Source organism: Chelonia mydas, chromosome 8 (assembly GCF_015237465.2).
Source record: "Chelonia mydas isolate rCheMyd1 chromosome 8, rCheMyd1.pri.v2, whole genome shotgun sequence".
NCBI lineage: Eukaryota > Metazoa > Chordata > Testudines > Cheloniidae > Chelonia > Chelonia mydas.
The window spans coordinates 24,473,991-24,486,199 of NC_057854.1; the positions used below are offsets into that span (position 1 = coordinate 24,473,991).

General features: G+C 41.1%; 1 protein-coding gene across 2 annotated transcripts in view; it reads left to right on the top strand.

Annotated features, from left to right (window-relative positions):
* Positions 1-12,209, top strand: part of GABRG2 (gamma-aminobutyric acid type A receptor subunit gamma2) — a 99,001-nt gene that overhangs the window by 46,428 nt on the left and 40,364 nt on the right. For both annotated transcript variants that reach the window (XM_007071445.3, XM_037907730.2), the window contains exons 5-6: positions 179-261; positions 922-1,059. In XM_007071445.3, the coding sequence (XP_007071507.1) occupies positions 179-261; positions 922-1,059 (221 nt within the window). The remainder of the gene's footprint in view (positions 1-178; positions 262-921; positions 1,060-12,209) is intronic.

Below are 12,209 nucleotides of genomic sequence, written 5' to 3' on the forward strand. Positions count from 1 at the left end.
TAAATACATCATCATGTTTTAATTATACCCCATTGTATACAGTGCTTATGTGTGTTGTATATTTTGTATGCTAGGGGCATGTTGATAAGAATCTTGGTTTGTGTGCTATAATAGTAGAAATTACTACGGCATGTGCTGTAAATTCTGATACTAAGTGTTTGTCATCTCTTCTCTTTAGGTTGACAATAGATGCTGAGTGTCAGTTGCAGTTGCACAACTTCCCAATGGATGAACATTCCTGTCCTCTGGAGTTTTCAAGCTGTAAGTAGTGTGCTAAATTACCTATTCCACCTTCATTTGCATTGACATACTCAGAGCCAGATTCTTAGCTAGGGTAAATCAGCATAATCTGTTGTCTTCAATTGGATTTGGATCAGGGAGGATCTGGAATTTATTTTGTAAAAGTGTACACATTGTATATGTTCACAGATATAGTATAATAATGATACTTGAGAACGTTATGTGCTCTGAGACACATAGCATAGAGGAGAATACACAGATATTCATAATGCTTAATTATGCTTGCCATGAGAGTTAGGTTTTATTAATAGATGTTGTGATCTGGATCTTTGTCACGCTTGTTGCATATGGGTGTCACTCCATTGACTATTGTTGGCATGTGGATTGACGTCTTTGAAATCAGGCTATAGATTTGACCATGACTTTAGAAGGGCCAGATTGTGTCCTAGATGTCTCAAGTTGGGGTGGGGGGGAGGAAGAAGAGGAGGCATTCAAAAATGCACTTTTGGAAAATAAATAAAATATTGAATTGAAAGGTAACTAACATACCCTCGCGCCCTTGACTATGTTGCTCCATATTTTTCTGGATAAATAGAAAATGAAGCTGTTTCTTACAAAGTAAATTTTTAAATTAAAATAAAAAAAAACAATTATGAAGCTGTATTTGGAATTGTCTTGAAGATGGCTACCCCAGGGAAGAAATTATTTACCAGTGGAAACGCAGTTCGGTGGAAGTAGGAGACACCAGATCTTGGAGGCTCTACCAGTTTTCTTTTATTGGACTGAGAAATTCTACTGAAGTGGTGAAGACAACCTCAGGTAAAATAAGCAATTTTTTTTATAATCTGTTTACATTCAAATTATTTTATGTTAAAAAAGGTAGATGATTGTATGGAGCTCAGCACTGGCAATTAGTAGAACAAATTGATTTTAACTCCTTAAGAGTCACCAGATCTTCATGTATCCTGCAAAATGAAATGCTGTCTCTTGCACAAGTTTGCCCTGCACCCTCAGCAGTACAGGAAGGAGAGAGCAGCTTTTGGGAGGCCACAGTCCCCCCTCCAATGCCAGTGGATGGGGAGCAGAGAATAAGTGGAGCCTTGACTGGACCCCCTAAGGACACTAGGCTGTGTAGCTGAGCTGCTGTGCAGAGGATAATAAACTACTATTGGGCCATACTTGATGATACCTGTCCCTCCTCCCCTCAAAACAAGGGGGTAGCCAGGGAGAGAATTGTCACACAAAGTTACAAGTCCCTGCTGCAGCAACATAGCTGCACACTGCCCCTTACTCAGGGCTAACTCTGAATTATTAAAAGCTACTATGAACTAGATACGGTGTGTCTCAGATAGTTCTGCTCCATATTTCTATCTGTGTTACCCTCCTTCAGTATGTGTAATAGACTTCAAAATGATAAAGTAAGAAGGTCACCGTTTTAAATATTATTCCATTAACTAGGCAGGAAAGTGCATGCCACTTAATAAGTCAGGTCAGAAACACACACACACTCTAGCATTGGTGGTGGAAAGAATTAGCCATTTGGAGACTGGTGGAAGTTATTAAGGGTCCAGAAGGGTATTGCATACTAATATTCTTGCACATACATTTCTTTTGTAATTTTTTCTTACTTTCAAAAGGAATGCTGAAATGAAAGAGGTTTCTTTTGATTATACCAAATTTTATTCCACAAGTTCAAAGAGATCTGTGGGCTTGTGACAATAATTAATGACAATTATTAATAAAAGGGTCGCATTGCCAGCATAATCAAAAGGAGGTATGCTAGTGCTGAAAGCTGCCTGCTTGTACATTATACACAGTTCAAACAATGCAGTTCAGGATTTGTCAGGTTCCTAGTTCCCAAGAAAGTGGATATTAACCACTGATGACATATTTAGTCTTCTGGGTAGGAAGAAAGGACTGATGCTTCTTAGCCTGTGGTCACATTTGTCTTAAAGCACTTTCTGCCATCCTTGCTGTAGAAAATATTTTGTCATCTTATTAAGGAAATGTTTGACCTTTCACCATTCCTGGCCGATGAAAGGTCAAAGAAGGGCAAGGGGAGAGTGGGGGAACATGGTTACTAATAACTTGCATTGTGTAAGGCATGGTTGAGTCACTCATGCCCAAAGCAAAAATATAATCAGCAAGCATCTCTCCTCAGTCATGCCCCTAAAACCGGCACATCCACAAAAGGCAACAATGAATAAGTGGATGGTTCTAGGGTCTGGTCTTGCTCCTATTAAAGTCTGCAGCAAATCTCACATTGACATCACTCAGACTTGACTTGCATTTCTTTTATTTGCTGTTTCCCTTTCCTTGTTTTTTCTATTCTCTAATGGAGAATATTTGGCTGGAAGGGAAAAGTAATACAATTTGAACATACTACAAGCTTCAGTTCCATTGTTCCACTGCTTTCTGCTTTGTGAATCAAGGCATTTGATGATGTATCTTGTAATGTTAAGAGAGTGCTCATTGAAAGAAATGATGCACTCTCACAAAACAAAAACCTCTTCCTGTGGGACCATTAATCCGGTTTGAGAAACCATGGTAGTGCTCTGAGAGAACCAATAAAATTTAAAGTTCATATTTTTTATTAATATGCTGATGCACATTGCCCTTTTTCATTTACTTAAACAAAGTAATCAATATTAATTGTGCATTTAAAGTCAGTAAAAACCTACTTTTGCCAGCACTAGATCAGTGACAAGAAATGCTTTCCAAAGCAACTTAGTCCTGCCGCGCTTCTCTTAAAGGCCTGCTGGGGCTGCAGAGACAACTTGAAAAAACATTGTGTTCATAGGCATCCCCTTCCTATAGTGTTTATCACATGTTCTCGCTATTTTCTTTTCTCCGTTTTTTTATTGCTAGAGCTATTTGCATGAAAACTAAGTCTAGCCTTGATTCAACCCAGTGCAGGTGTGCAGGGTTGCACGTATAAACAAAATTAGCATGGGAATCCTGCTCCTACATCAGTATGACTGCTACTGCATGAGCCAGAAGGCCAAAGATAATAGCATATAGCTAAGTGCCTTATTATCAGGCTGAGAATTGCCGTTACGACAAGGTGCATAAGATTCATTTCTACTCAGGGTATGTCTACGCTACCTGCCGGATCAGCGGGCAGCGATCGATCCAGTGGGGGTTGATTTATCACGTCTAGTCTAGACTCGATAAATCAACCCCCGAGCGCTCTCCCGTCGACTCCTGTACTCCACCTCCGCAAGAGGTGCAGGCAGAGTAGACGGGGGAGCGGCAGCAGTCAACTCACCACGGTGAAGACACCACGGTAAGTCGATCTAAGTACGTCGACTTCAGCTACGTTATTCACATTGCTGAAGTTGCATAACTTAGATCGATCTCCCTCTCCTTTCCCCCTCCAGTGTAGATAAGGCCTCAGTGTACTTACTCTTAAATGCATTCCATTTGTAGCCACGGTCCACACTTACACATCTGCAATGCAACCAAGCTATATTTCCTGCTGTTCTACCCAGGGTCCAAAATTCAATGCCGTTGTTCCCTATGTGTTTATTTCATGCTCCTTATTCCTCAACTGAGTTTAAAAGTCAGACTTGCAAGCATTCATGGATACATTTGCATATAGCTAACTTATATGAAGAAATCCCCAATGTGTGTGGACAAGTCAGGCATTTGGGCACACGCTTGGCCTGTTTGGTCCCTAGAACTCTATCCACCTCCACTAGTGGCAGTCCTAGTAGTGGATCCATAGCATAGATCAGTGGCACAATCATTGGGAATTTTTTTGCAAAAACTCCCTAAAGTAGTCAAGGCCTTACCATAGCTGCCAAATTTTGTGTAGCTCCATGTGTAACATTTCTCTGTACTGATAAACAGTCACTGATTACTATTTCATGGGCCCCTAGAGCAGTGGCAACTGGGAGCAACTTGGTGTGTTAGAGGAGCCAATAGGGTTCAGGTTATTGAGGAATAGCTATGGCCTGGAGGGAACGATACTCGGGGGGGCGGGGGGAGGAATCTGTTAATTGGATGTGGAGGGGAGAGAGCCTAGAGTGTTTTTGGGTGGCTGGAGGAACTGGCACAGCCTGAGAGTTGGATGTGGAAGACACCGAGGGAGTTGTTCTAGGGCAGTAGGAGTCTGGAGCAGCCTCCCCAAATCTGCTTTTCTTTCATTTTAGCACATTTCCTACTCTGTCCAACCCTGCCTCTTAGCCAAAACCACCACTGCCTCGTGCTTCCCAGCACTCCATGCTGGCCTGGCTCCATCAGTAGAAGTAGACTAAGCAGAAGCAGAAAGGTTCCCTAAAACTTGGTGCCAGGGCGGCCCCCTGTGACCCAGAGAAGATACCTCACTTCCTGCCAAGCCCAGCTGAATGTGCGAGCTCTTAGCTGGGCTGTGAGGAAGCACGGCACGGCAGATGAATCCATTACATAGATGAATGCAGATGATGCTCTAGGGTCCACCCAGGCCAGTAAGGGGTTCAGTCAACACCTGCTTTGCAGCTCTGGGTGCCTGAACAGCTACGCTATTGTGGCTCACAGCCCTGACACCAACAGCCAGAATACAAGCATGCAGGTTCATACACTGGCTTCCATTGCCCAGGTACTCTTTGCAGGGGAACCTTCTCTTCCAGCCCTGTTTTCTCTCCCAGAAACCTCTTTCTCTGCCATGCCAGACCCTCTTACTGTAGCACCTAGAAAACCTAGTCAAGTTTGCTGCTCCTTTGAAGAGACAGTACACAGCAGCTTATTAGCTGGAGTTGACAAATGCTCCACTTCAGTCAACCCCCCGTGTTAGTTTATGGTAAAAGTAAAACAAGTTTATTAACAAAAGGACATAGGTTTCAGTGATACCAAGCATAAACAATAAGGATAGAAATGGTTACAAACAAACACAAAGTAAAAATATGTTTCTAAGACGAAAATTCAACAAACAAGGGTATTTGTTCAAAGGAGTTTTTCTCACCATGGACTTTCTTCCAGCATGGCTGGTTAAACCTTTACCCAGGACACAACAGACAGAGCTCAAAGCACTTGGTTTCCTTGACTCCTTAGATCGGGGTGGTCAACCTGAGCCTGAGAAGGAGCCAGAATTTACTAATGTACATTGCCAAAGAGCCACAATAATACATCAGCAGCCCCACCCCCACATCAGCTCCCCCGCCCTGCTCCCACCACCTCTCGCCCACTGGCAGCCCCACTGATTAGTGCCTCCTCCCCCCCACCCTCACACTTCCCTATCAGCTGTTTTGTGGCGGCTCGGGGGGGGGGGGGGGGGGGGGGGGGGAGGGAGAGGAGCGAGGGCATGGCAGGCTCAGGGGAGGGAGTGGGAAGGGGTGGAGTAGAGTGGAGTGGGGTCAGGGCCTTTGGCTGAGCAGTGAGCACCCCCCCCCCCCCCCCCCCCGCACATTGGAAAGTTGGCGTCTGTAGCTCCAGCCCTGGAGTTGGTACCTATACAAGGAGCTGCATATTAACTTCTGAAGAGCCGCATGTGGCTCCAGAGCCACAGGTTGGCCACCCCTGCTTTAGGTGAAGGATAACTATAGGGTTCTCTCCCCTTCTTTTTATAGTTCAGCAAACATCTGAAATATATTGTTTGAAAAGTAAGCCCAGACAAAGTTTCTCTCTGCTGCTGTCTTCCCCACTGCTTGTTATCTTGATAGCTTTGTTACCTTATGCGTAAGTGTACTTCCATTATCTCTGCCTGATGAGATAAGCAAATTCACATTATTTTATCTATGACAGACTGGGCTTATGTATTGTTGCCCAACACATTTAAAGAACATAATTATAACTCTTTATACCCATGCCATACATACACCACACGATTTTCAGGACTAGTATGTTAAGGGTTTTGATATGATGTCTTACATGACAAGTTTTAAATACAGATTATGACAACAATGTGGTAGGTGTGGTGAGTGCGTCAGGCCTCACAGGAGCTGCTGACACAGAGTAGTGAACAACCCATGGGGCCTGGGTATCACAATAAGTGTCACATAAGATGTGTAAGACCTGACAGCCCTGCCTAAATGACTGCATGCATGTTAGGTAGCTGTGTGTGCATGCACACAACCAGCATGTTAGACACACCCCCACACCCCCACACACACACCCCCACGCACACACCTATCAGCACACAATTGGGAGAGCCCAAATTTGGAAATCTGGCCCTAGAATATTGCCCCTACAAAAAAAAAAAATTACTAGAATATCACAAGCCAATCTATCATCTCCTTTTAAATGCAACGAGTCATCCTGAGTTGTGAACCTGTTCCCATAAATAGTGAACTTTTCAAACCATCTCTAATTTACCTGGAAAGTCACATGGAACCAAAAAATCAAGTGATGACTGAGCAAATGGGTTCTAGCCTCCGATGACATCCAGGATTTGTTTCATGTAAAGAAGAAATATTAACTCTAAAGGTGCTAAGCTGCTGTTGCTGTTGTCTACGAATATGCCACTGACATGAATAGATCATTAGACTCTCAGTAGCACAGTAACAGTCAGAGACGCAGCCAGTGCATTCTGTGTGGATACACCTGGAACATTTGGAAGCTTTCAGGCAGTTAATTCATTTGCCAAATGATTTCACTGTGCAGCAGGAGACAGCTCTTCAGCATCAGATTCTTAACTGGAAATAATTGCATTCTGCCTGCAAATATTCCCCTGTAGTTTCAGTTGGATGCACTATTTTTTCCTCTACTGAAAAGCTATTGTGATGCTGGTACAGAGTGGCTGCCACCTATAGCACGACACCAGAGGTAACTATGTTTTAGCCATGGGTGAAGTGAGCTGTCTGTGCTGTGGAGTTGAGCAAAGGGGCAGAATGTCATTGAGAATCAAGTTTTTATTTCCTGAGATCTGTGTTGTTGGAACAGCAGTGATTTAGCTCACATTCTTTACAATAAAATACTTCACGTGTCCATAGGCCATTACCACGCAGCTGTATGAAATATTCATATTGAATTGAGCTTGGGCGTGAGATTTCATGCAGTCCATGAACCTCAGTCCATGAACCTCAGTCCATCTCACAAAATCTTGGTCAACCTGTATTGATGTTTTGTACTCAGGTAGGAAACTAACCTCTCTCCCCCACGCAGCCTTCTTTGCTTGCACGAGTAAATTTGGTCAGAGGTATTGTTCTGTTAAACAGAACATATTTACACACTCTTACATTTGATCTTGATGCACCATTGTAATGAAGTGAACAGCTGGCAGGCAGTCAATCCTCCTCGGTCCTGGAGAGCACCTAACAGCCATCAGTTTTCTCCCATGATTCTGCTTTAAGTTGAACTATGGTCTTGACACATATACTTTGTATGTCATATTTAGAGGTCTCTGTGGGAAATGGAGTTGTTCATGTAAACTCAGCAAACCATCACACAGTGCAGTGTTTCCCAAACTTGGAACGCCACTTGTCCAGGAAAAGCCCCTGGTGGGGTGGGCCGGTTTGTTTACCTGCTACGTCTGCAGGTACGGCCAATTGCGGCTGCGGGAAGCGGCGCGGGCCGAGGGATGTACCGGCCGCCGCTTCACAGAGATATTTCTTATCCACATGATAATCTTTTAAATCATATTTACCAGGGAGTAAACTGATGTCCTCCAGTTGCATCAGTGAATGAATGCTACGATTCCATAATTTTGTTGTCTGCAATTAACTGGACTATTGGAAAACAGCTCAATGCAAAGTGCTGGGAGGGAGCACAGAGCCAAGAAGGCTGAATTATAAAAGATACATTAGCCACATACGGCTGTTGTAACTGAATTGTAACTGAGTTTGAAGGGCTATCAGAGTTTCATTGTTAATGCATAAAATTATTCAGAGCAAAAAGACTTCCTAACTTTGTAACTATCTTTTTACAGTGGAAATTTAGACTTTGTGGACTAAAGGTCTGAACTGATGGGGAAAATCCTGTGTTCTTATGGAAATATATATTTTGAACTCCTATACTTTGAAAGATGTACTCTTCTATTCAAGATTGCATTGATAAAGATACTGACAACTTTACACTTCCATTTTCTGCCTCAAGTTTGCTTGCTGCTGACTGTGGCTATAAGGAGAGTTGAAAGGCTCTTTGATAAAGATTTTCTCTTTAGGGAAGGTTAAAGGTTTCAGTAATAACATGGGTGTTGAAATTTCAGTGACCAAAATTTAGCCATCTTATTCCTTGATCAGTCTTGCCTATTCATGGCTGTAATGCTGCCTGACTCACCCCAACAAAGTAAAAAGATGACTTCCCCTGGCGGGAAGTGTAGCTGAGTCATGAAAGCGCTCTTACCCTCAGATAGTATGAGTGCCCTATTGAGCAGTTGCTCTTTGGGCTCAAGTTTGCCTTTCTATGTATGTGCCCTGCAAGCATGGTTTACTACAGCTTTAGGAAGGACAGGTACGGATAAAAGAGATTAATATACAAGCAATCAGAGTGAAGGAGCTGCCAGATTTTATAAACATCTCAGTTGCTTCTCATGCAGAACTAATTAGAAAAGCACAGATGCTGAATGCAAGAATTGGTTTTGTAATAAATATAAATATAGGACTGTTTCTGATCTGAGAGAACAGTAACTTCAAGAAAAAGAATCACTCACCTATTTAAAATAGTAGGAAAAATAATTTGATCATATAAAGTATGATATTTAAACCTGTAAAAAAGAAAGAAAGAAAAAAGGTTTCTTGACTGTTTTCCTTTCTAAGGATAAAAACAGCAAATCCTGAGTCTGATCCCATCTTCAGAAGCATTTTCCACAAACTACTTATAGACATCACAAAAACAATCATGTTGTCCTTAGCACAGTTGTGAATATAGCTCTGTAAGTACTGATGAATCTTTGAGGCACATTATGCATATAAAATGAAAGTTCCCCTATACAGCCCAGTTCTTTTTTTCCCCTTCCTGTTTGCAGTAAAATCATAATATTCATATGAATGATTGATTGTCATGGAAACTGTTGTAGTATCACAAGAGAAAATCACTGTATTTTTATTGTTTGCAGTTGGAGATGGATCTAATTAAAATGAATTGTGATGGGAAATCAGTAGTTCAAAAAGATTATATGCAATGGCTTAGTGGCTAAAGAAAATGTAGATTCATAATTACTTTTGAGCTACTCTGAGTCTGTATATTAAGTTCTATTTTAGAAGATTTTTCTGTAGAATAGAAGGACACATTAAAAATTATATAGGAATAATTGCTATATTCTGGTGAGTTGCCTGAAATGCTATTTCGAATTTTCAGCACCTACCAACTTCCATGTCTAAACAACTTGATACATTAAACAATTCTGCAACAGAAGTAGGATGTAAATCTACTCTGATATCCTGAACTCTTGATATGAAGGCTATTATGCAGTTATGGAGTCATGAAGTAGGCGAGGTAAATGGCATGCTGATCCACATTGCACTGATTCTTGGATTTCTTCCCTACTCATGCTTTAGTTCTGGAAACTCCATGTGTCCAAACATAACAACCGACTCACTGTACAATTATTTCAGCCATGATTACTTCTCTCTTTTCCCCCCCTCCACTTCTTCCTTCCTCAACTACTTCCTGTTCCCCTTGCTGTGGGAGTAATATATTTGAATCAGGCTTTAACAAACCTAAATTGCTTGGTTAAAAATTAGCATTAGAAGGAATGTGTGAAGGCACTGATAGCTTGATGCGGATGGTGTGCATCATGGAGGATTGCTCATTTGAAATAAATTTGGATTTGCCTCTGGTGTATATGTGTCCTAAATAATAAACACATATGCCTCCAAGTTTGTTCTTGCCCAATTAAATCCGTTCACTCTGTAAGTGCAATTGCTAGCTTCTCAGCTTCATGTCATTACACAGCATTTTTGGTAACCTACTTAGCTAAGGTGCTGTGGGTTTTCCATCACTGAATTTGAGTGCATATAAGTGAAGAGACTGATTAAATGCATGACAGTGCAACAGACGTGTCAGAGTCACACAATGTCAATACGTGTTAACAACCAAATCAACTTAAATATTTCCATATGAAAAAACAGTCTGAAAAATAAATTTAAGACCATCAGGTTTTTAAGAGACCTGGTGATCAGCTGACATCAATTAGCATAGTTCCATTGGGTCTACAGGTTTACTTTTAATTCTGTTAGAAATAAAAAGAAAATAGAAATAGGAGGTTAAATGGAAATGGGCACACCATGTGCAGGCTTTTAGTAGAATTCCCTATAATATAGCTACCCGTAGGTAAATGCTGCACATGCTGTTATATTACATTTATTGGTAGATGTACTCTATAGTTCCACACATGAGATCATTTTGCTTTGGTAACATTTTTAGTATAACTTCTTAGGCTCAGTCGCCTAGGCAGGGAAATACAAGAGTGAAACAAATACAGTAATCTCTCCTTCTGAATGGGAAACAATATTTTATCCTTATGAAATCAAGCTTAATAAATGAATATGAACTGGCCTTCTTTCTGCTGGTAATATTAATTCTTTATTGCAAATACCATATGTCTTTATTTCCTTTTAAATAGGGCATAATTTCTTCATTTTGAGATATATGCCACTTATCTAAAAAGAAAATACAGTCCATTAAATTAGTTCCCTGCTGCCACTGAGCAGAGTGTACAATTATTAGAATAGTATAATAAATAAAATATAGCATTCTCTAAAGATCTGCAGGATAAAGTTATGCTATAATGCTTCCCACTTGTATCATGCCCTACATGAGGGAATCTCAAAACAGTTTACAAGCTAATGAATTATGCCACACAACACCCATTTTTAAGTGGACAGGTCTTACTGTGACATGAAGAACAAACTCCCTGGTTTGTGAGGGCTGAAAATGGTTGTGGTACTAGTCAGCAAATTTCTGTTCCTTAGAAGTCAATAATACGTATGGCTGGAAAAATGCTTATTTTCCAGATCACTTAGGTTGTAGCTCATCCAACAATTTTTCCTCACTCTGAGTTTCGAGCACCTGGAGAATGCTAGTTTGAACTATCGCTGATTTGTCATATAACCTGTGCCATAACTGGTCATATGCTATTTTTTTAATTTCCTGACTAAATAAGTTAAAAACCAATATAAATGAGAGCAGAAGCCTTTTTATTTTGAATAAATAATTATTATTTGTGGTCCTAGTATATATATATTAAATTATGCAAAAATTAAAGTTAGTAAAAACTGGGGGGAATTTTCTTGGAATATAATCTGCTGTTATCCACTCAAATTCTTAAAAACTGAATCCTTCCAAGCCTCCCTCACTGAAAGTCCATTTTCTCAGCTCACTGCACTAGACTACTAATCTGGAACAAAGCTATCAAGAATAACGAGGTAAAATCACAAAGAAGAAAGGTAATGTCTCGGACACTACGATGGCTCTTACTCGCACTGCAAGTGCAGGTTCAGTAGCAGTAACCAAAGGTAATTTATTAGAGCATCTTTCACTCCTGCTGCCTCTGCCGCTGTGCCAGAGCCAGGGGTCCTTTTTATCATGATTCCTTGAAAAACAACTTAGTAGCAGTGTTAAGTTGCCATCCAGAGAAAACCAAAGATATTACTGTCTCACACAAAAGGACCCAGTTACTTTCCCCCCACCATCTCTATCATTAAAAGACCCCAAAACTCTTATTAACAGGCATGTTATAGAAATAGAAAGAACTAATAAATGTTCAACTATGCATGGAAGCAGATGGTTTATTGGCACCTGTGGCTGCCCCTCAGTTCCCAGTGAAGACAAAATCTCATTGAATTGAGCAGAAGAGACAAGAACTTGGCAGTGAGAAAGTCACTGCTAATGAATGGTACAAACATTAAGGGTCCAACTATGGATTCTAAAAGCCTGAGCTGTGCTGGAGATGGGAAGGAGATGCACTGTCTGAGAACTGGTATGTAGAACTATTAACTCTTCGGAAGGCATAATGCTGTCTGGGCACTGAGGGAAGCCTGCTTGGGAAATGGTTCAAGTTACACCTTTGCAAAGTGTTCTGCGCGTCCCCCTTAGTGTATCTGTGTTGGCGC